At 37.3% G+C, this 25,733-nt stretch overlaps 1 protein-coding gene across 5 annotated transcripts in view; it reads right to left on the reverse strand.

Moving 5' to 3' along the window:
- FZD3 (frizzled class receptor 3) overlaps positions 1-25,733 on the reverse strand; it is a 108,569-nt gene that overhangs the window by 74,677 nt on the left and 8,159 nt on the right. For 3 of the 5 annotated variants that reach the window (XR_014055606.1, XM_081496217.1, XM_081496203.1), the window contains exons 2-3: positions 24,802-25,330; positions 1,712-1,908 (exon numbers count right to left, since the gene is read on the reverse strand). Coding sequence is in view for 2 of the 5 variants with exons in the window: in XM_081496217.1 (XP_081352343.1) it covers positions 1,712-1,908; positions 24,802-24,990 (386 nt within the window). In the remaining 3 variants the exon portion in view is untranslated. The remainder of the gene's footprint in view (positions 1-1,711; positions 1,909-24,801; positions 25,331-25,733) is intronic. The other 2 variants (XM_081496225.1, XM_081496236.1) reach the window with 2 other exon arrangements.

A 25,733-nucleotide genomic window follows, 5' to 3' on the forward strand; every position in this document is an offset into this window, starting at 1 on the left:
ATTAACACAATTGGCCATTACACAGCAATTAAGAGGAATGAACCACATTAACAAATATAAACACAGATACAGATATAAACACTGATACATAAACATTATATATACACATGAAATGTAAAAAAGTATACAATGTTGCTTGTGGAAATGTATGTAGTGTATAGTAAGAGTATAAAAACAAACCTAAGAAGGATTAACAACAAATTCAACATAATGATTATCTCATCTCTGGGGAGAAAAGAAGGAAATGAAATCAAGATGGATACTAACGAAGGAATCTTCAACTCTACCTGTACTGTTTTATTTCTTTAAAAAATACATCTGGGGCATTCCCTGGTGGTCCAATGGTTAGGACTCGGTATTCTCACTGTTGGGGCCCCAGGTTCCATCTTTAGTTGGGGTAACTAAGATCCTGCAAGCCATGTGGGATCTTGGGTGTGGCCAAAAAACACCTGAAGCAAACACTGCAAAATATTATTGGACAAAGCTAGATAGTATGAGTTTTATAGGTATTCATCTATGCTTTATCCTTGAAACATGCAAGAACACAAAAAGGTACAACATTATAGTATAAAAAATGCAGTATTACTACCACACACGTTATTATTAACAATTATGTTATCTTATACAAATCTATAAGACTGTCAGGTAAATATCCTCAAACCTTTAGGCAATGCTTACAATCTATATACTGGAAGTGATGTGAAAAGTATCTGACATTTTCTAGGTCTGGGTATGTTAATACATGACAGTAAAACAGAACGGAGGGACTTTCCTGGCAGTCCAGTGGCTAAGACTCCGTGCTTCCAGTGCAGAGGGCATGGGTTCTATTCTGATCAGGGAACTAAGATCCCACATGTCGCATGGTCAAAAAAACAAAATTGAAAAAAAGAGAAAGAAAAACAGAAATGACAGAACTACTATTGTCATTAACACTGAAACCATAAAGATATTCAGTTCAGTTCAGTTCAGTCGCTCAGTCGTGTCCGACTCTCTGCGACCCCATGAATTGCAGCACGCCAGGACTCTCTGTCCATCACCAACTCCCGGAGTCTACCCAAACCCATGTTCATCGAGTCGGTGATGCCATCCAACCATCTCATCCTGTCGTCCCCTTCTCCTCCTGCCCCCAATCCTACCCAGCATTAGGGTCTTTTCCAATGAGTCAACCCTTCGTATGAGGTGGCCAAAGTATTCGAGCTTCAGCTTCAACATCAGACCTTCCAATGAACACCCAGGATTGATCTCTTTTAGGATGGATTGATTGGATCTCCTTGCAGTCCAAGAAACTCTCAAGAGTCTTCTCCAACACCACAGTTATTAAAGTCCCATTAAATCATCATTAAAGATATTTAATAATGAAGCAACAAATGATTGTGTTCTCTATATCTTCTAATCTTTTATAAATGGCATTACTTTTATAACCAGAAAAAAAAAAAACCTGTAAGGGAAAGATATCAACAATCTATATCTTATGTTTTTCTTTATTATTTTAAAAACTTCTTCATAGAAATGTTTTTCTTTTTCCACCTTTTTCATTTCATTCCAAATTCCTAAGAAAATGAACAGCTCTGAGGCATGAAACTTCTGTTCAAAATTATAAGTAACATACACACTTAGAAAAGTTCTTAAAAACTGATGAACTAGAAGACAAATAATTTCAAATATACTGCAACAGAAGCAATGGTCCATGAAAAATCTATGATTTTCGCACCTACTGCATTCCATATCTTCAGGCCAAGGAACACCAAACATCTCCATAAGCTTCGAACACTCACTGTAAGCCCGCTGACAGAGCCTACGGCAGGGAAGTGTGACACGTCCGTATTCCATACAAATAGGAGCATACAGTGCACAGAGAAATGGCCGGAAATCTCGAGAGCAATCCAAGTTCACCATAGGGTGGAATGGCTAGGAAAAAGTTAAAAATCAAATCATTAGATGAAGAGTTGTATACAAGTTAATTTTCTTCATATATAATATGGCCATATTCTTGTTTTTTCTGTTTTAGAAGATTTCTGAAGGCAATTAAAATTTTCTGAATGGAAGTTTTTGTTTTTTTCAACAAACCCTCTTCACCCTACCCCTAAAGATTCTGATTTGGTTAAGTATCAGGTGTATTCCAGAATCTATACGGATATTTAAATTACTACAGGTGATATTAATGAAAAGGCCTGGCTGAGAATGACAAATAACAATACAGTTCATTTTACATAGAAAAATCCACAAAGGATATGTGTCAAATGCTCAGAAACCTGATTACTGCTTGGTAATGGGATTATAAGAAATTTCAATTTTCTTTTTTTTAATGTACTTCAATTTCTGTATTTTTGTCAACTAACATATATCAATCGGAGAGGAGGACAAAAAATGAAATGGAGAGGAAAAGTAGTAGTTATACACAGTAGTACATATTTTGAGGTGGGAGGTAAAGGAAGAGATATCACTTTGGTCTCATATTTTCCTGTTCTTTTTACATTAAAAGAAAATTTTAAAAACATACAGTGGAGTTCTTTGAACTCTGAAATCACATGATGTAAACAAAGCTAACACTGTAAGCTGATACTAAGGAAACAAAAAGAAAAAATAGTGGCCCCAAACATAAAACCATACTAAAATTATCATAACCACAGAAACAGATCAATTATCCCAAGAAATGTACATCTGGGCTTTTGACTACCAAATATTTTTTTCACATGTTTATATAACAGTTTCAGAGTCACTGCTGATTTTTAACTAATAACATATTCTCACCACAAGGCCTTTCCACTAAGACTCAATTTATTTCTACAATGATATAAAACATTTTCCAGAAGCCTTCTGTGACACAACACAGTCACAAAATCAAGAGTCACTTAGAGAAACTGGTGTTGAAAGAAGTTAACTGTATAAGGGATGTGATAACTGATACATAACTATATGTGACGATCACTTTACCACTTATTATCACTATCACTATATATAATATATATATTAGTATATATAATAAATATAACTATATATACACTATATATAACAAATATAACATATATTTATATATAATAACATACAACAAACTATACGCAACTATCACGTCCAAGCATGAAGAAATAATTTTAAATTAATAACTTTAAATTAAATCAATGTTTCCATCAAGAACAACTTTAAAATATAGGGGAAAAAACGTAAAAACGTTTTAAAGTATCTATTGAAGGCTACTCCAGAACTACTGAGGGAAAAGAGCTAGACAGACCAGGAATCCAGAGAGCAGGGAAGCATGCAGAGGTGGCCTGATAAGTGCAGCCACTTCTCCAAGGAGGTATCTGCTGAACCTGGGTGTAAGGCAAGAGACTGAGAAGCAAGTTTTGCCCAAGTTGATGCTAGAGAACCAAGAAACCAGCAGAGCTCTGGTAGTCGTGCAAGACCATAGACAGTACATGTGTATATATAACTGAATCACCTTGCTGTACCCCCTGAAACTAATACAACACCGTTAATCGATGATGCTCCTGTATAAAATAAAAATAAGAAAAAAAAAAGACTACAAACAAAATTCAAAACAAAAGTGACAGATGGGTGAACAGGGAAGTACCTAGGTTTGGGCCTGACACAGAGCTAATTATCCCTTCAAGATATCTGAAAATTCTAGAGATGCACAGGGCAGGAGGTTAAAAAGCTAAGCACAAAGCCTCTGAAAAGCAGAGTGGAGATTTTGGCAGTGTTATCAGCATGAGGAAACATAAATTAGAAGCTCAAGTCCAGCTAGGGGAAACGAGCATAACTCACTCTCAGCTGGAAGCCCCTCCCCTCAGCGACCACACTTCAGCAGTGGGGGCAAATGACAGGGAGGCAGAGACCTATCAAAACTGAAACCCAAAAAAAAAAAAAAAAACTGAAACCCAGCCTCAACTCAGCTCAGTCCCAAGACTGTACATGAGAAATATGTTTGAGATAATAAAAGATGAAGGATTCCAGAAAATTGGAATCTATCATCAGAGAGACCAAATGGAAATTTTTTAAATGAAATACATAAATGATGAAATTAAGAGCTCACTAGATATATCAGAAGAAAGAACTGGCAAAATGGAAAACAAGGCAATAGAAAATATCCAAACCAGAAGCACACAGACCAAAAACTACTGAAAAATATAGAAAAAAGCATAATAGATGTGTAAAACACATGAAAATGTTTAGGATATACATAACTGGAACCTCAAAAGAGGGAAGAGAGAATGAGCAGAGGCAATATATAACAAGATGATGGTCAAGAATTTGCCAAAACTGATTAAAGACAACCCATAGGTTCAAAAAGTTATGCAAATCCTCAGAAGAATACATACAAAAAATACACCTAAGCATATCGCATTTAAATTGTGGAAAACTAAAGAAAAATATCATAAAAGCAACCAGTGGGGGAAATAAAGACACCTTACCTTCAACAGAACAACTATTGCTGGACTTGGGAATACTAGAAAACAACAGAATGACTTATTTAAAGAGCCAAGAGGAAACAACTGCTCACCATTGTCCTATGGTCAGCAGAAACACCCTTTAATAAGTGAAGGCAAAGTAAAGACATTTTCAGATAGATAAAAACTGAGAAAAATTACTGGCTAAAACCTATACTAAAAGATAAAAGTAATCTAAGATGAAAATTCAAAAGGCATTAAGAGCCACAGAAGAGGTGAATATGTGGGAAAACAGAAATGAATATTCTCTGTAAAAACAAAAAATAATGCCTTAAAAGACATATAAAATACAAAATAATTATCTGTAATAATAAAATGATAAAGATAGGGGTCAGAGGAACACTAATGGGAGAGTGATCAAAGTTATTATTTTTATTAGAATACTGTAAGTCAAGAGTACATATCATAATTTCTGGGGTAGGCAATAAAAGAATGCACAACTAACTAGGTAATAGAGAAATAGAATAATACAAAAGAAGTCAAGATAGGAGAGAGAAAAAGGCAAACAGTTTAGAAAAACTGAAATCAAATAATAAGATGAAGATATTAACCCAAGTACATCACCAATTGCATTATATATAAATGAACTACCAACTACATAGGGAGAAGGAAACGGCACCCCACTCCAGTACTTTTGCCTGGAAAATTCCATGATGGAGGAGCCTGGTAGGCTACAGTCCATGGGGTCACAAAGAGTCGGACACAACTGAGAGACTTCACTTTCTTTCTTTCTATAGTTTTTGGAGAAAGAAATGGCAATCCACTCCAGTGTTCTTGCCTGGAGAATCCCATGGACAGAGGGGACTGGTGGGCTGCAATCTGTGGGGTTGCAAAGAGTCGGACACAACTAAGCAACTAATATACTCACACACCAACTACATAGGAGAGTAAGATTGCTGGACTAGGTACAAAAAAAATTTGCTGATAGGAATGTAAAATGAGGCAACAACTATGGAAAACAGTTTGGCGACTACTCAAGCAGTTAAACATAAAACTGCCACATGATCCAGCAATTCCACTCCTAGAAATATACCCCAAATAATTTTAAATTGTGTTTAAGCAAAAATAATCCTGCTTATTTAACTTATATGCAGAGTACATCATGCGAAATGCCAGGCTGGACAAAGCACAAGCTGGAATCAAGATTGCTGGGAGAAATATCAATAACCTCAGATATGCAGATAACACCACACTTATGGCAGAAAGCGAGGAAGAACCAAAGAGCCTCTTATACAGAGTGAAGTAAGCCAGAAAGAAAAACACCAATACAGTATACTAATGCATATATATGGAATTTGAAAGGTGGTAACGATAACCCTATATGCGAGACAGAATAAGAGACACAGATGCGTAGAATAGCCTTATGGACTCTGAGGGAGAAGGTGAGGGTGGGACGTTCTGGGAGAATAGCATTGAAACATGTATATTATCATATATGAAAGAGAACACCTTTCCAGGTTCGATGCATGAGACAAATGCTCAGGGCTGGGGCAATGGGATGACCCAGAGGGATGGGATGGGGAGGGAGGTGGGAGGGGGGTTCAGGATGGGGAACACATGTAAACCCATGGCTGATTCATGTCAATGTATGGCAAAAACCACTACAATACTGTAAAGTAATTAGCCCCCAACTAAAATAAATAAATTTATTAAAAAAAAAAAAAAAAAAGAAAGTGAAAGAGGAGAGTGAAAAAGTTGGCTTAAAGCTCAACATTCAGAAAACTAAGATCACAGCATCCAGTCCCATCACTTCATGGCAAATAGATGGGGAAACAACGAAAACAGTGACAGATTTATTTTGGGGGGCTCCAAAATCACTGCAGATGGTGACTGCAGCCATGAAATTAAAAGACGCTTGCTCCTTGGTAGAAAAGCTATGACCAACCTAGACAGCATATTATAAAGCAGAGACATTACTTTGCCAACAAAGGTCCGTCTAGTCAAAGCTATAGTTGTTTTTTTTTTTTTAAAGCTATAGTTTTTCCAGTAGTCGTGTATGGATGTGACAGTTAGACTATAAAGAAAGCTGAGCACCAAAGAATTGATGCTTTTGCACTGTGGTGCTGGAGAAGACTCTTGAGAGTCCCTTTGACTGCAAGGAGATCCAACCAGTCTGTCCTAAAGGAAACCAGTCCTGAATATTCATTGGAAGGACTGGTGCTGAAGCTGAAGCTCCAACTCTTTGGCCACCTGATGTGAAGAGCTAACTCATTGGAAAAGACCCTGATGCTGGGCAAGACTGAAGGCAAGAGGAGAAGGGGACACGACAGAGGGTGAGACGGTTGGATGGCATCACTGACTTGATTGACACTCCAATTCTTATGAAGCCAAACAACCTTGCTATACCAAATAGCAAGGAGAGATAAGAAAGCCTTCCTCAGTGATCAGTGCAAAGAAACAGAGGAAAAGAATAGAATGGGAAAGACTAGCGATTTCTTCAAGAAAGTTAGAGATAACAGGGAATATTTCATGCAAAGATGGGCTCAATAAAGGACAGAAATGGTATGGACCTAACAGAAGCAGAAGATATTAAGAAAAGGTGGCAAGAATACACAGAAGAACTACTTAATATTAAAGCAAAACAAAAGCGTGTTAGTTGCTCAGTCATATCTGACTCTTTGTGATCTCATGGACTGTAGCCCAACAGTCTCCTCCATCCATGGAAAGCTTCAGGAAAGAATACTGGAGTGGGGTGCCATTCCCTTCTCCAGGGGATCTTCCTGACCCAGAGATTGAACCTGTGTCTCCTGCATTGCAGGCAGATTCTTTACTGTCTGAGGCACCAAGGAAGCCCAACAAAGATAATACAAAAGATGAAAACTATTGACTAACACCACCCCCATTAACAAAATGCAAAAATCCTTCATAAAATAGTAGGAAATCAAGTCCAAAAATATATTAAAAGTATTATACACCACAACTTAGTAGGATTTGTTCCAGAAATCCAAAGCTGGTTCAATATTCCGACATCAATGTAATCCACCAAATCAACAAAGAGAAAAATCACACGATCATACCAAACGATGCAGAAAAACCAGTCATGATTTTAAAACTTTTCAGCAAACTAGATATAGAAAATAACTTCCTCAACTTGATAAAAGTATATATACAAAACCCTATAGTAAACATCATATTTTGTGGTGAAACACTGGATTTCTATCTTTAATGTTGGAAACAAGGGAAGAATGCCTGGTCCCACCACTTATATTCAGCAGAGTACTAGAAGCCCCATCAGCACAAAACAAGGAAAGGAAATCAAAAGTGTAAAGACTGGAAAAAGAAAACTGTTCCTATTTGCATGTGACATTACTGTCTACATAGAACATCCCAAGGAATCTCAAAAAAACACTTTTAAATTAGTACCAACAACAGAAAACTAATAAAAACATTTATTAGTCCTAGGATGAATAAATTCAACAAGGTTGCAGAATACAATAAAAACATACCTAAAAATTGTATTTCTGTATACAATTGTATTTTTATATATAATGAACATGTAGAAAAAACAATACATTTATAATCACATTCATTTTTAAAAAAAGAAACACCTGGGCATATATTCAACAAAACATATATGGCTTGTGTGCTGAAAACTATAAAATGCTGATGTAATCAAGGAAGACAGAAATAAATGGACAGATACACATTTTACTAGTTTGCTAGGGCTGTTGTAACAAAGTCCCTCAAACTGAGTGGCTTAAACAACAGAAATTGATTGTGTCACACTTCTGGAAGCTAAAAGTCTGCGATCAAGGTGCTAGCAGAGCCATACTCCCTCTAAAGGTGACAGGGACAGATATGTTCCAGGTATCTTTCTCAGCTTCTAGTAGCTCCTTGGCTTGTGGCAGCACAAATCTAAGCTTCACATAGCATTCTCTCCATTCTTCTACATGTATCTTCCCTCTATGTGTACCTGTGTCCAAAATTACCTTTTATAAGGACACTTGTCATTTTGGAATAGGAGTCCCTCACTACTTCAGTATAAATCTGTCTTAACTAACAACATTTAGAATGACCCTATTTTCAAATAAGGTCACATTCTGAAGTACTGGAGATTAGGGCTTATTAGGGGGACTCAAGGGACTCCCCTGATGGCTCAGACAGTAAAGAATCTGCCTGCAGTGCGGGAGACCTGTATGTAATCCCCGGATTGGGAAGATCTCCTGGACAAGGGAATGGTTACCCATTCCAGTATTTTTCCCTGGAGAGAATTCCATGGACAGAGAGCCTGACGGGCAGTCCATGAGGTCACAGAGAGTCAGAAATGACTGAGCGGCTAACACTTTTACTTCTCAGGGGGACTCAAGTCAATCCATAACAACACTGTTTATGGATTGGAGATTTAACTCTGATCTCTAGATTTAATAACATTTCTGTCAAAATCCAGTAACACTTTTAGTAGCTAAAGACAAGCTTATTCTAGATTTTGTATGAAAAAAAAGTAGAATAAATGAAACAATTTTGAAAAAAAAAAGGGAAAATTCATGCTATCCAATTTTAAGATTTACTGTATAGCTAACAATAATCAAGACACTGTAGTATTGGTAGTGAAATAGACACAAAGATCAACAGGACAGAATAGAGAACCCAAATATAAATCTATACAAGGACATATAGCTGATTTTTGAGGAAGAAGCAAAAGCAGGTCAATGGTGGAAGGACAGATAGCCTTTTCAGCAAATAGTGCTAAAGCTAGTGGATATTCACAGGCAAAAAAAATGAAACTTACTTTATACAAATTAACTCAAAATTGATCATAGATTTAAATGTGAGACATAAAGCTATAAAACTTGAGAGAATTTGTAGACCCACTGAAGAGTTCTTATAAATGACACCAAAAGCACAGTCCCTAAAAGGAAAAAAACTTGGTAAACTGGACTTTGTTAAAATTTAAGACTTCTGTTCTCCCAGACTTTGTTAAAAGGATGAAAAAGCAAGTTATAGATTAGAATAAACTATTTACAAACCACATTTCCAACAAAGGATCTGTATCTAGAATATACAAAGAACTCTCAAAACTCAAAAGTAAAAAACAATTCAATTGAAAATGAACAATAGACATGAACAGACATTTTATCAGAGAATATACAAGACAGCACATGAAAAGATGTTCAGTTATCATCAGCCATGAGGGAAATGCAAGTTAAAATCATGTAAGATATCACATCATATGAGAAAAGCTGAATAAAAATAGTGAAAATAGCAAAAGGTGATAAGAATGCTGAGAAAGTACATCTCTCATACACTGCTGGTAGAATGTAAAATGGTACAACTTCTATGGAAAATAATTGAGCAGTTTCTTAAAAATTCAAATATATGCATATCATATAACCCAGCAATCACACGCCTGGGCATTTATTCCCCCAAAAGGAAAACTTATGTCTGCACAAAAACCTGTACATGAATGTTCATAGCAGCTTTATTTGTAATAGCAAAAAACTGGAAACAACTCAGTATCCTTCAGTGGATGATTAAACAAATTGCAGAACATTTCTGTAATGGAATACTGCTGCTGCTGCTGCTGCTGCTGCTAAGTCGCGTCAGTCGTGTCCGACTTTGTGCGACCCCACAGACGGCAGCCCATCAGGCTCCCCCGTCCCTGGGATTCTCCAGGCAAGAACACTGGAGTGGGTTGCTACTCAGCAATTAAAAAACAGTCACTACTGGTACATGCAGCAACTTGGATGGATCTCAAGGGTATTATGCTAAATGAAAAAAGTCAATCTCAAAAGATTATATGCTGTATGATTCTATTTACATAACATTCTTGAAATGACAAAATTATAGGGACAGAGAACAAATTAGTGGTTGCCTGGAAATAGGAAAGGGGGGTAGGGAGAAAGGAAGCACAAGGAAGATGTGGTGATAAAAACAGTTCTGTATTGTTTTGGTGGTTTTTTTATTTTTGCCAAGCTGTGGGTCTTGTGGGATCTCAGTTCCCCAACCAGGGATCTGAACTCGTGCCCTCTGCAGGGTCCTAACCACTGGACTGCCAGGGAATTTCCACAGTATCTTAACCAAAGTGATGGCTACATGAACTTATACATGTGATAAAAATGCAAAGACAATAAACACACATGTACATGTGCATATATAGACACAAAAATGAGTCCATGTACAGTTTTTACTGGTGAAATATGATAAAGGGCTATAGATTATACCAATGTTAACTTTCCTTTTTTTTTTTTTTTAGTTCACCTGTGACTTCTAAAAAATTTTATTTCTTTATTTGGCTGTGCTGGGTCTTCATTGCTGAGTGCAGGCTTTCTCTAGCTGCAGTGAATGGGGGCTACTCTCTAGTTGCGGTGTGCAGGCTTCTCATTGCAGTGGCTTCTCTTGTTGCAGAACACAGGCTCTAGAGCAGAGAGGCTTCAGTAGTTGTGGTACATGGACTTAGCTGTCCCAAGGCATGTGGGATCTTCCTGGACCAGGGATCAAACTAGTGTCCCCTGCATTGGCAGAAGGATTCTTAACCACTTGACCACTAGTGAAGTCCAACATCCCAATTTTGATACTAATAGCTACATAAGACGGAGAAGGCAACGGCAACCCACTCCAGTACTCTTGCCTGGACAATCCCATGGACGGAGGAGCCTGGTAGGCTGCGGTCCATGGGGTCGCTAAGAGTCAGACACAACGGAGCGTCTTCACTTTCACGTACTGGAGAAGGAAATGGCAACCCACTCCAGTGTTCTTGCCTGGAGAATCCCAGGGACAGGGGAGCCTGGTGGGCTGCCGTCTATGGGGTCGCACAGAGTCGGACACGATTGCAGCAGCTACATAAGATAACAAGACCGGGGTAAAACTAGCTACAGTATACAGAATCTCTATACTACTTTAACTTCCTGTGAGTCTATGATTATTTGAAAGTTTAGGGCTTGCCTGGTGGTCCAGTGGTTAAGAATCCACCTTGCAATGCAAGGGACACTGGTTCAATCCCTGGTCTGGGAAGATCCCACATGCCACCGGGCAACTGAGCCAGTGCGCCACAACTAATGAGCCCGAGCTCTGGAGCCTGCAAGTTGCAACTACTAAGCTCCATGACTACTGAAGCCCACACACTTTATAGCCTGTGCCCTGAAACAAGAGAAGCCACTGCAACGGACAAGCTCTTAAACCGCAACTATAGAAAGCCTGTGCACAGCAACAAAGACCCAATGCAACCCCAAAAAAATAATTCAAAGATTAAAAATGCATTATATTCACATGCTGATGTATGTATAGACATCATACACACAAGCATCAGTTCAATCGCTCAGTTGTGTCCGACTCTTTGCCACCCCATGAACCACAGCACGCCAGGCCTCCCTGTCCATCACTAACTCCCGGAGCTTACTCAAACTTATGTCCATGGAGTCGGTGATGCCATCCAACCAGCTCATCCTCTGTCATCCCCTTCTCCTGCCTTCAATCTTTGCCAGCATCAGGGTCTTTTCAAATGAGTCAGCTCTTCACATCAGGTGGCCAAAGTATTGGAGTTTCAGCTTCAACATCAGTCCTTCCAATGAACACCCAGGGCTGATCTCCTTTAGGATGGACTGGTTGGATCTCTTGCAGTCCAAGGAACACCACAGGTCAAAAGCATCAACCCTTCGGTGCTCAGCTTTCTTTATAGTCCAACTCTCACATCCATACATGACCACTGGAAAAACCATAGCCTTGACTAGATGGACTTTTGTTGGTAAAGTAATGTCTCTGCTTTTTAATATGCTGTCTAGGTTGGTCATAACTTTCCTTCCAAGGAGTAAGCGTCTTTTAAATTCATGGCTGCAATCACCATCTGCAGTGATTTTGGAGCCCAGGAAAATAAAGTCAGCCACTGTTTTCACTATTTCCCCATCTATTTGCCATGAAGTGATGGGACCGGATGCCATGATCTTAGTTTTCTGAATGTTGATATGTATGCCTTAAGTAAGTCTCAAACTCGCTTAGTCCTCAACTATACAATACCAACTAATCCGATATGTTACCATGTTAGTAAAACCTCCATTTGTGAGCCCCATCATGAATTATAAAATTGACTTAAATCACTATTTTGTGCTGCTTGCACTGAGTATAAACCTTTAAGTTTATGCTTCTGTCACTTAATAGCTATAAGTATCTTGTGCTGTATCTCAGCTAGCATTTATGGCCACTTACTACAAGCTGGGCAGTGTTGTAAGTGCCTCACATAGCTAATTTAATCTTCCCATATCATTTTATAATAAATGTGAAGAAAATAAGACATAGAAAGTTAAGTAGCTCGCCGAAGATCACATAGCTACAAGGACAGTCCCAAGAGTTAAACCTCGGCATTCTTATACAGAGCCCTTGAGCTTATTAACCAGTTTGTTCTATGTAACTTCTCTAAATATCAGCTTTTTCTCCATATGTATGGTCTTAATACATATAGATGTATTAAGGAGATCAAACCAGTGCAGTCAGTCCTAAAGGGAATCAACCCTGAACACTCACTGGAAGGACTGATGCTGAAGCTAAAGCTCCAATACTTTGGCCACCTGATGTGAAGAACTGACTCACTGGAAAAGACCCTGATGCTCGGAAAGACTGAGGGTAGGACAAGAAGGAGGTAACAAAGGATGACATGGTTGGATGGTATCACCGACTCAATGGGGGTGAGTTTGAGCAAATTCCGGGAGATGGTGAAGGACAGGGAAGCCTGGCATGCTACAGTCCATGGGGTTGCAATGAGTCAGACACAACTTAGTCAACGAACAACAACAATATATACAAATAAAAATATATAAAATAGGATACAGCACCTAGTAAATGATAGCTTAAAAAGAGATTAGGAAAGAGTTACAAATTAATAAAGCTGCAGAAGCCCTATTTGATGGGCACAAGGAACCCTGCTCAATTCCCTGTGCTCAACTGCCAAGTGAAAAAGTCAATTGTCAACTGGAATGGTATTTTTAAAAAGCAAAATAAAATTAATTTCTAAACCATGCATCAATCTCTAAATCATGATTCTGGGTGAAAGAAACCAGACATAAAAAAGTAGATACTATATGATTACATTCATATAAAACTGTAGAAAATGAACAGCAATCCACAGTGACAGAAAGCAGATCAGTGGTTGCTTAGAGCAGGGAGTCAACTCAGGGGGGTGGACTACAAAGGGCACAAGGAAGCTTTTGTAGTGTAGTAGGGTTAGTCGGTCAGTCGTGTCTGACTATTTGAGATCCCATGGACTGTGGCCCACCAGGCTCCTCTGTCCATGGGATTCTCCAGGCAAGAATACTGGAGTGGATTGCCATTCCCTTCTCCAGAGGATCTTCCCGACCCAGGGATCAAAACCAGGTCTCCTGCATTGCAGGCAGATTCTTTACCGTCTGAGCCACAGGGAAGATCCCTAGGAAGCTTCTGAGGTGATGGAAATGTATGACATCTTGATAGTGATGATGGTTTCACAGATATATACTTCTCTCAAAACTCAAGCTGAACACTTTTAAATGGGTACAGTTAATTGTATACAAATCATACCTCAATAAAGTTATGTAAAAACAAAAAACATTAATATTTTTCAAATAAGCAAACTGCCCTGATTATAACTCTAACAATTTTTAACTTCAGTAAAGTAAATTTAAATGAATTAGCCAGCATACTGCCAAGCTGAGAATATATATAAGGAAGACAGACTATCAAAGCTCTACAAAGGAGAAAAAAAGAATCTTCAGCTGATTAAATTTTTAAAAGATTCTTACTGAGTATTTCCCTAAGCAGTAGTACTTTTATTCACTAAATTAAGACCAAGGTATATGAAGTTTACAAACTGAAAAATAACTTTTTAAAATTAAATTTCTGGTTTCTTCAACAAAGGTGCAAGACGGGAACCTTCTATTCTTTGTTCAAATTCAAATCAACCAAGCCTTTGTGCTCCTATTCTCTTTCTTCTTTGAAATTTCCATTCCTGTTACCATAGGAACCTGCTAGCTGACAAGCCTTCAAGCATAGCAGCAGCCCAAGCTTAGCAAGGAGTGTGAAAGGGGGACAGAGTCAAAGGCCAAAATTTGACTCATGAGAATCAGAATTCCAATCTTTGTCACTCTACAAAGGGTCTGATAACCATAGAAACTGTATCCTACGGGGTTTGGGAATGTTATGACTAAATTCACTAAATGTGAAACCAAATGTAGAATGGCCTTCAAATTTCAAAAATGGTATTCATTCTATTTTAGATCCAGATTAGAGTAAGAAATTATTTTTAAAAAACTTTTTAGAATAATTTTTTTTTAAATAAATTTATTTATTTATTTTAGTTGGGGGCTAATTACTTTACAATATTGTAGTGGTTTTTGCCATACATTGATATGAATCAGCCATGGGTTTACATGTGTTCCCCATCCTGAACCCGTCTCCCACCTCCCTCCCCATCCCATCCCTCCGGGTCATCCCATTGCCCCAGCCCTGAGCATTTGTCTCAAGCATTGAACCTAGAATAATTTTGAGTTGAGTGATGTAAAATACAACCTTTAAAAACTTTTTTGTAAGAATAAAATTCTAAAAAGTCTAAAACTTTAAGAATTACTTTATATATATATACACAAAATTCTAGGTTTGTAAAATACCTTTAGTCCCATAGATCTGCTTTTCTACTACAAATTTATTTTGTTAATGTCTTATAACAGCATATTAAATACTTTCCAATACTAGTTCAGTGAGCTAGCTTGCAGAAATATGACTTTATCACAGGAGTATATTTATCTTAAGTCAAAGGGGAGCTCCTGGAGCAGCCCATAAAATTTGACTTTTCTTCAGAAAGTAAACTTGTACCATTTCAAGTATCATGAATGGTTGTGAATTATGGTCTGTCTCAAAAGATAAAACTTTACAAACCAAATTCATAACACTTAATACTTTAATTTAAAATAAGCATTTTAAGGCATTCTTTTAAAGTGATCTATCATGCAAGAAAATCAATTATAATTTTAAAAGTTTATTTTTTCCTAAAGTCAGAAATAACTAAATGCAATTAATTCTCCACTACTTGTGTATTTTTACATTTTTCAATTTAAAAGTTTCTTAATTCCTGGCTGGTTTCCCTATCACATGATAGGCTCCTCAATCCACTTCACTGAACTGTTGTTTGCTTAGGGAAAACCACCTGATTAATACTAACCTAAATAGAAGATAATAAGTCAGTCTGCTGGATAATACCTGTATCCTAAATATATAAGCCATGAATTTAAAGAATAAATACAATCAAAGAAATTTCATTTCCTCAAATGCCTATCCACAAAATGTTAATCACTGGTACAAAGGGGTATTAAATTCTAGTATCCTCTTAAAAAAACAAAACAAAACCCTGCCTTTCAAGGTCAATTCAAACATCATCTGCAACTAATCCTTTCCACACATGATCCTTTTCTCTTTTGAGTCCTCTCAGCACTATATGCCTATTTATGGCATTTACCAAGTTCTTCCTTAAGTTTCAGTCATTCAAATAAAAACATATTTAATAAATACTACATCTTAGACACTGCAACTGGGAGCTAGACAAAAAAGGACAGCTGGGATTTTAAAAAATAAAGTTTCTGTACTGATTTTACTATTTTAAAAACACAATGTGTTTCTTACAGAAAAATCAGAAAACACAGACATTAAATGAAAAACATAGAAAACACAAATAAATTGTACTAATTCAAGAACAATCACTGTTGGTCTTGACAAAAATCTTTCCAGATCACTTACTCTACATGAACATGAACACACTTCTTTTCTTCACCAAAAAACAGGATGATACCACATATATTATTTTATTATCTATTCTTGTTTTTTTCCTATTAATTAATGTATCAAGTTTGGCTTCCCTGGTGGCTCAGTAGTAAAGAATCCACCTGCCAAGCAGGAGACGCTGGTTCAATCCCTGGGAATGGCAAACCCACTCCAGTATTCTTGCCTGGGAAATCCCATGGACAGCGGAGCCTCGAGGGCTACATCAAGTACAACCATTAGAATCTGACAGGCAAAGATGGAGATGAGATTATTTAGGCAGAAAGAGAATGAGAGGTCTAGAGATAAGAAAGCTGGTTTGTTTTATTCCTTTACTTTAGTATACCACTTACAAGTGTAAACACATAATGGTGAAAGCTTCAAGTCACTTTGACCTTTCCCCTCTCCCAAAATAAAGGGCAAAGTAAAACACTGGTGTTCACAGGAAAGTGGTATCTTTGGTACTCCTGTCAGGACTACCATTACTAACCCCAACAAACCCACAACTATTTACAATTCCAGGAGATCATGTGTTTAGGTACAGCTCTATAACCACAACCATGACTACTACCATCTCTTATGGAATTCACAGTTTATAAAATTCATTAACTCAAACATCTATTTAGCAGTTATTATATGTTAGGTACTATGTTAGCTGCTGGCCCTACAAAGATGAATCAGGACCTCAATAGCAAGTTCTACTTTCAAAAGCAAATGTCCTTCAGCAGGACGTGAACTAAAAAATGAGGACAAGTTCGTACCTGTTACAATGGCTATTATTCCAAAACAAAACCCCAGAAAATAACTAGTGCTGGTGAGGATCTAGAGATGCTGGAACCCTTGTGCACCGCTAGCAGAAATGTGAAATGGAGCAGCTGCTATACAAAACAGTTAGGCAGTTCTTCAAAAAATTAAACATAGAATTATCATGCTATCCTAAAATTTCACTTCTGGGAATACCCAAAAAAAAAATTAAAGCAAAGACTGGAACAGATATTTATACATGTGTATTCATAGCAGCTATATTCATAATAGCCAAAAAGTGGAAGGAACTCAACTGTCTGATGAATGAATGATTAAACTAAATGTTGGGCATAAACATACAATGAAATATTATTCAGTCTTAAAAAGGAAGGAAATTCTGACACTTGTTACAACATGGATGAATCTTGAAGACATTGTGCTAAGTGAAATAAGTCAATCACAAAAGGACAAATATTTTATCGTTTCACTTAAATGAGGTACTGGAGTAGTTAAATTCAGAGAGAAAGAAAAAAAGTAAAATGGTGGTTTGCCAGGAATTGAGGGGAGAGTAGAACAGGGAATTATTGTTTCATAGGTATAGTGTTTCAGAAGCTGAAAAAGTGCTGAAGAAGGACAGCGGTAATGACATACCAAGGTGACTGTACTTAATGCCACTGAACTGCACACTTAAAATTGATTGGAATGGGGGAATTCCTTGGTGGTCTTGTGGTTAGGACTCTGAACTTTCACTGCCAGGGACTGGGTTCAATCCCTGGTTGAGGAATTAAGATCCCACAAGCTGCATAGTATGCCAAAAAACAAACAAGAAAAGGTTCAAATGGTACATTTTATGTTATATTTTGTGTACATGCATGCTAAGTCACTTCATTCGTGTCCAACTCTTTGCAACACTATGGATTAGTCTGTCACACTCCTCTGTCCATGGGATTCTCCAGGCAGGAATACTGGATTGGGAAGCCATGCCCTCCTCCAGGTGATCTCCCCAACCCTAGGATCAAACCCACATCTCCTGCATTGGCAGGCTGTTTCTTTACCACTAGTGCAACATGTATATTTTGCCACAATTAAAAAAAAAATTCTGAGGAAGATTATCTATAAGTGTTACTATGAAATAGCCAGGATATATTGTTCAGCAAAAAAAAAAAAAAGTAGAGAAAATAAACAGTATAACACTATATCAAAAGAAGGTGAAAGAATAGATAGATATAGACAGGTATTATATAGACACTTTCTATAATTACTATAATTTTTAATGGAAAGATAAACAAAAAGCTTTAAAAAAACAACTACCCCCAAGGGAAGGAAAGAATAAGGTTACGGTTCAGCTGGTAAAGAATTCATCTGCAATGCAGAAGACTCCGGTTCAATTCTGGGGTCAGGAAGATCCCCTGGAGAAGGGACAGGCTACCCACTCCAGTATTCATGGGCTTCTCTGGTGGCTCAGATGGTAAATAATCTGCCTGAAATTTGGGAGACCTGAGTTCGATCCCTGGGTTGGGAAGATCCCCTGAAGGAGGGCATGACTACCCACTCCAGTACTCTTGCCTGGAGAATCCCCATGGACAGAGGAGCCTAACAGGCTACAGTCCATTGGGTCTCAAACAGTCAGACAAAAATGAGCAACTAAGCACAAACACAGGCCAGAAACTAGACTCCTCTGAATGTACCTTATCGTATATATCAAGTTTTTAAACATGATTATAAAATAAATTTAAACAAAAAGAATTTTAAGTCATTCCTCAAAATCAAAATGAAAAACGAACCTAAACTGTATGTTGAATTAAACCAAACAGAGGAGTACTTAACTCTAAAACACAGTAATCTGACTGTACATCCTTGGTGAAATACATCCTAAGGACTTAAGAAATACAAAGAAATCTTACTGTTTCAGTAATGATCAGTAGTAATACTGATATTATTCTGAAATTACATAATGTCTGAATATCATAAGGTTTCAGTATGAGAAGAAACAAAAATTCTAAAATACTAAAAACTCTCCAATATTATTTAATTACAAGTTATCAGTATAAACATGCTGAACTTTTTCAAAAAAAGTATTTCCTAGCTCCATCTTTGAAGAGACCTAAAAATTACTAACCTAGCATCAATAAGCATAGCACCCAGATAGCAGTCTGTGAAAATCCATAAAAATTCTTTCCAGCTAAAAGGAACCAGTGCTCCGTAAAGAAAGTGATACTTCAAGTTTTGAGGTAGAATTTTATGAAATGAGGTTGGATCATACCAGAAAGCAAGGAAGCTATCAGAAACCACTAGGGTAGTGTAAAAAACACTTAGGAGCGATCTTGAAGAGGTGCTTACTACCAAAGACAGAACAGACTGATCCCCAACAAAATAATAATTGCAATGGACTGAAACAAATAAAATATGGCAAAAATCCACGAGTTCATGGATTGAAAGGAGAATGATACTTAAAAGGAGAAAAATCTCATTAGTCACTTTTGAAAGATTCTTGTGAATCAATTTATTATCCTGAAAACTAATAAAGGAGAACAGTTGCATAGTTACTGTCTTTTTTATATAAACTGAATATAAGAGTAACTCAACAGTCCAATAATCAAAATGAGGAAGTCTCTGTTTATAAAGTATTCTAGCTGAGAAATGAAGAGTGACAGAATATCACCACTTTACAAACCTCTAATAAAATTCTTGACCTAGGGAATGATCGATGGCTGCTAAAATTACACAGAGTAACAAGCAGATATTACAGTGCCTTGGAAGTATTCTTTCAAAACAAAAACAGAGACAGAGGAACATTGTCAATAACACCACAGGGATGCAAACAGCAAAATAAAGTCTGAGAAAATTTGTCGGGCAAGTGTATTACAAGAAAAAAGGAAGAGGGAAAACGAAAGGAGAAACTATAAATTAAGAGACATAGCAATTGAATGTAATGCATGAACCCTGATTTGAAAAGCCAACTACTAAAAAATTGTGAAATGCTAAGTGTAATTTGGGCTTTCCTGGTGGCTCAGATGGTAAAGAATCTGCCTGCAATTCAGGAGACCTGGGTTTGATTCCTGGGTCGGGAAGATCCCTTGGAGGAGGGCATAGCAATCCACTCCAGTATTCCTGCCTGGAGAATCCCATGGATAGAAGAGCCTGGTGGGTCACAGTCCAGGGGGTTGCAAAGAGTCGGACATGATGGAGAGACTAAGCACAGCACAAGGGTAATTTGAACATTAATTGTATATTTGAAAATACTGAGGAAGTGATATGTTTACATATTTTGAAAGACTCCTTACTTTATAGACATATATATGGAAATATTTATGGATGAAATTATGGTGTGTGGTGTTTGCTTCAAAGTAACCCAGCTGGGTGTGCAGTCATAAATGAAACAAGACTAGTATGAGTTGATAATTTTTGCAGCTGGGTGATGGGTATATGGTGTTCCATATATGTCCACATAACTGAAATCGTCCATAATAAAAAGTTGGGGGGAGAAAAGGCTAAAATTTGAGTTTGGATAACTGGGAAACTAGTTCAAACATGCTTTGTTCTTAATGAGCCATAAAGGATACCAAGAATGTTCAGGCTTTGAGGATCTCTGTTTCCAGTAGGATCTAGGCACATGCCAGTTTCTCATGCTGTAAGAAAATCTTTGCCTGGAAAATCCCATGGACGGTGGAGCCTGGCAGACTGCAGTCCATGGGGTCATGAAGAGTCAGACATGACTGAGCGACTTCACTTTCACTTTTCACTTTCAAGCATTGGAGAAGGAAATGGCAACCCACTCCAGTGTTCTTGCCTGGAGAATCCCAGGGACAGAGGAGCCTGGTGGGCTGCCGTCTGTGGGGTCGTGCAGAGTCAGACACGACTGAAGCGACTTAGTAGTAAAAGCAGCAATGAGAATTACAAAAGAAAACAGGAAATGGAGGCAAGTAGGAACCATCCCGGGAGTTTTTTCCTCTGATTATCCTAAACAGGTTTAGTTTCAAAAAAAAAGCAATCAACCTCCCAAAGAAATTAAAGACTGCTTGTTCCACAATCTAACTAAAATTAAACAGACTGACAGGAAACAAAGAATGATGCTCTGTATTTGAACAGCATTTTAACTTTTTAAAGTTCTTAAAATACACCTAAATTGTACCATTTGATCTCAACAAAAACTTTGTAAAAGGGACAGGAAAATGCTTCCTAGAAGAAACCAACACAAGGGAGTCACAAGATTAGTCAGTGGCAGATACAAGCCTGTGTTAGTGCTTCTTCCAATAAACTGTACCTGTCCTATTCAACTGGGCTTAATTATTCAATATAGAAAAAAACTTGCTCAGATCTCTTTCATTACCAATAAAGTCATAAATACCTGGTAACATGTAGGTTCATAAAAATAGTTACTGACAATTTGTTGTCCATGTTGGACAGCTCCTAAAAATTTACTTGGCAATTTAGACAGTTCAAAATGGTGTGGGAAACTCAGGAATGAGCAATCTTTTTTCTATCAAAAGCCACAATACTCGGGGAAAAGAGAGACATCACATTAAGAACTTAAGAAAAATTTAATGTGTGTGTTTGTGTATAAACGCACGTTTTGTAAAGTAAGAGAAATAAACATACTAACAAGGATCTTTTTTCCAATTTAATAAATGAACATTCACCCCATTTATTTGAACATGTTCCAATTTCAATGGAAGTATCGAGGAGGAATTCTCTATACACAATGAAAGAACACCCAACTTGTTGATTGTGAACAATAATAAGCAAATTTGAAATAACCCAAATTTTGCAATTTCTCTCCTGGCATCCTTAGCTCAATACTATATATTATTTCATTCAAAGCACTCGTTTTGATTCACCAAAACATCAGTACAGGAATGAACCCAAGGCAGGCTTGAAGCCTGGGTCTGCTGAAAGATGCTATACCTAGGAAATGTCTTTCAACTCATCCAGTCCCCCAAAGAACACTCAAGAATGTGCTGGGGTTACCTGTTCCGATTATTTGCTCTCACTAAAAGCTGGCAAGCTGATCCAAAGTTCCTGGATCAGAGATAGGAGGGTGTCATCAGCAGACAAGTCCTTGTAAGGATCTAAGAATCCTTACTTCTATTTGCAAGTGTGCTGTGCTGATTGCTGAATTTCCATATCCTTTGCTATTACAGAAACTTTATACTCTCCGACTGTCAGGTGACTCCGCCAGTGGCATCACTGTCCTGATATGACAACCAAGCCAACTATCCCCAACATCACTTCATATCACCAGAGCTTTCTCTTACTCATCCAGGTGCTCTCCCTAGAATGAGTGAAATTCAAAAAGATGCAGTCTCACTGCCAACAAAATGTCTAGCCTATATGGGCATGTTTGAAGAGAGACAGCGACAGCTCACCATGCCACCATCAAGAAAGCCTCAGGAGCCCACAATGAGATTTGTTTCATGTGAAACAAATACATCGTCTTTCTAGTACTTTCTTTCTAGGGTCGCTTAGAAATGAAATTTGGAATAGAATTAACACTTGTGGATCATCTATTCTGCATCATGCATTGTGCTAGCTACTTAAATCTCTCATTTAATCCTAATAGCCATTCAAAGTGTTTGTTATTAGTGCCTTTTCACAAATGATTTTCATAGAGATGTTCAGTTCAGTTCAGTTCAGTCGCTCAGTCATGTCAGACTCTTTGCGACCCCATGAATTGCAGCACGCCAGGCCTCCCTGTCCATCACCAACTCCCGGAGTCTACCCAAACCCATGCCCATCGAGTCAGTGATGCCATCCAATGATCTCATCCTCTGTTGTCCCCTTCTCCTCCTGCCCCCAATCCTTCCCAGAATTAGGGTCTTTTCCAATGAGTCAACTCTTCGCATGAGGTGGCCAAAGTATTGGAGTTTCAGCTTCAACATCAGTCCTTCCAATGAACACCCAGGACTGATCTCCTTTAGGATGGATTGACTGGATCTCCTTGCAGTCCAAGGGACTCTCAAGAGTCTTCTCCAACACCACAGTTCAAAAGCATCAATTCTGCGGCGCTCAGCTTTCTTCACTGTCCAACTCTCACATCCATACATGACCACTGGAAAAACCATAGCCTTGACTAGACGCACTTTTGTTGGCAAAGTAATGTCTTTGCTTTTAAATATGCTATCTAGGTTGGCCATAACCTTCCTTTCAAGGAGTAAGCGTCTTTTAATTTCATGGCTACAATCACCATCAGCAGTGATTTTGGAGCCCAAAATAATAAAGTCTGACACTGTTTCCATTGTTTCCCCATCTATTTCCCATGAAGTGATGGGACCAGAAAGGTGACTTAATTTCAAAGTCTGAAAGCTGCTACATGAAAGAGGCAAAAGTTAAACCCAAATCAGTACATAAATCTTTATGACTTATTTCTTACAACTCTTATTTGCTTTCCAAAGGAGTTATACTGACTTACAATGATACCAGAACCAAAGATATTCCTACTTCATTTTTTTGGTGAGAGAACTGGGTAGCTTTAATACCCAACAGGGACTACCATGCCTGGAACCAAATTCCTATATTAAACCAATACCCATTTTCATATACCCAATCTAATAGACTATACCAAATCTCCCCTTACCAGTTAGACTTTGTGTAGTCAGTGGAAGAGCAGAAATGTTTTATTCAACTTCTACAATATTTTCAAGTATTTGGACTATATAAGTTGCCCTTTACATTTCAAAATCTATGAATATAATCATCTTTCTACAAAATTTCCCAGACAGATTTATGTTAGTTTACTTGGAAGTAATAAACCTTTGAATTTTACTATAAAATGAAGATTCCAAAACACATAGTACTCAATTTGCTGAAAGCACTGTAACAAAGGATTAAAGACTAAAATTGAAAAAAAAAAAACAACTCTGTAAATTCTATGTACTGTGTAGCTACATTAATATTAGAATATGGGAAAATGGTAAAAGATATCACTTTAAGAGAACTTACTCCAAAAGTACTATGCCAAGTACTTTATAAACGCTTCATTTTGTACCTTCCAAAGTGTTAACTCTATTTTACAAGCAAAGTGACAATGGTAAGAAAGTTCAAATAACTTGCCCAAAGTAATACAGATAGAAAGTGGTAGCTGCTGCTGCAGTTTGTACAACTCTAAAGCTTTTACCTCTTATTGCCACAGTTTACTGCCTCCTAATTCCTATCTGGTAAACATATTTTTGTCCACAATTCTAAAACCATTATTGAAACACATACAAACTTATTTAAATCTATTATCAACTACATCCATTAATTTGTCATAGCTTCTAAAGTAAAATAATTAAAAAGTGCCTACAGAATTATCATTAGAAAAATTCAAGTAAGGCAACAGATTTTCATGAAGTCCTGAGAGGTCAAGAACAGGTAATTCATACAACAAAACCTTTATCACTGCTTGGGAGTTACTGATCTTAAATTGATGTGAAGATAGTAAGACCAGGATATCATCTTAAGTATTTAAGACAATGTAAATATTGTAAACCCACCAGCCTAAAGGGTGAACCAAAGAACCCATTTTCAAAATTATGTTACCTTCAATATTTACTAAGTGAATTGTGAATATTATTATTATAGTCTGTTCCTTAAAGTCTTATTATCAAATAACAGGAAAGATGTAACCATAACTTGGACAATTTAAATTTCTGAAAGGCTATTACTTCCCTAGTTCCAATGTTTCAAATTTCTTCATCAAAGAATAATATCTGAAAACTAAGATGAGTAACATTCCCCAAACATGAAATCTTCAATCTATCAGAGTCTGAACCTAAATACATAACTTTTTAATGTACAAGATGCAGTTAAAAATAACATATTAGTTTTTCCTGTTGTTTATCAGACACATTCATTAGACTGATTAAAAGGGCAATACAAGAATAATTTTCTACAACGTGCCAAATAATAGATGAAGTCTTACCTCCATTGCTAAAGCTGCCGTCTGTTGGTCATAATGATTCAGAAGATTGGGCATGAAGGTCGTGTTGTAAGGCAAATCTTGGCACATCCTCAAGGTAATAGGCTCACAAGAAAACAAACTGTGCCCACCTATATGGCCCACAAACATAGTCAAGGGCCACAGAGAGAAGACGATCCAACTCATAGCCATGCTTCCTCGACTGAATGAGATTCAGATGATCAGGCCTATTCAATATGTATTTTAGATCTTTGTACACCTGCAGGTCTCAGCTTGAAAGTACTTCTTCTATCTTACTGTTAAGTTCTTCAAACAGAAATACTCTTTGCACCGTCAGAGGTTTGTTAGCTTGGTCTCACAAAAGGCATTTGTTTTTGGTTTCACAATATGGGAAAATGACATCATCTTGCCTCTTTTTTTCATTTTATTACATCGGGCACCATTTGGCCAACGTGTCAAGCTGATCAACCACATTCCCAAACAACAGATTCCATCTTAGGAGAAGAGCTATTTCTTCCTTTGATTGAAATATCTGAAAAACAATTTGTTTAAAAAATGGGAGAAATTAGCAATTTCCTCTCAAAATATTATAGGCTTGATATTAAAACTTTGATTAGCTCAGTAAAACTGCAGGATACAAAATCAGTATACAAAAACCAGTCACGTTTCTACACACTAACAATCATCTACTAGAAGGAGAAATTTTAAAATACTGCCTTTAGGACTTTCTGGTGGTCCAGTGATTAAAACTGCACACAGCCACTGCTGGGGCTCCAGTGCACTCCCTGGTGGAGAACTAAAATTCCAAATGCCGGGCATGTGGCTAACAACAACAACAATCACAAACTTTGACGAGAGATACAATACTGCCCTATAGATAAAATACATGGGTATTTCATTAAAAAATACTATAGCTTTTCTACCTTATAATTCTT

Source organism: Giraffa tippelskirchi, chromosome 1, assembly GCF_054371585.1.
Source record: "Giraffa tippelskirchi isolate mGirTip1 chromosome 1, T2T-mGirTip1v1.2.pri, whole genome shotgun sequence".
In the NCBI taxonomy this organism is placed as follows: domain Eukaryota; kingdom Metazoa; phylum Chordata; class Mammalia; order Artiodactyla; family Giraffidae; genus Giraffa; species Giraffa tippelskirchi.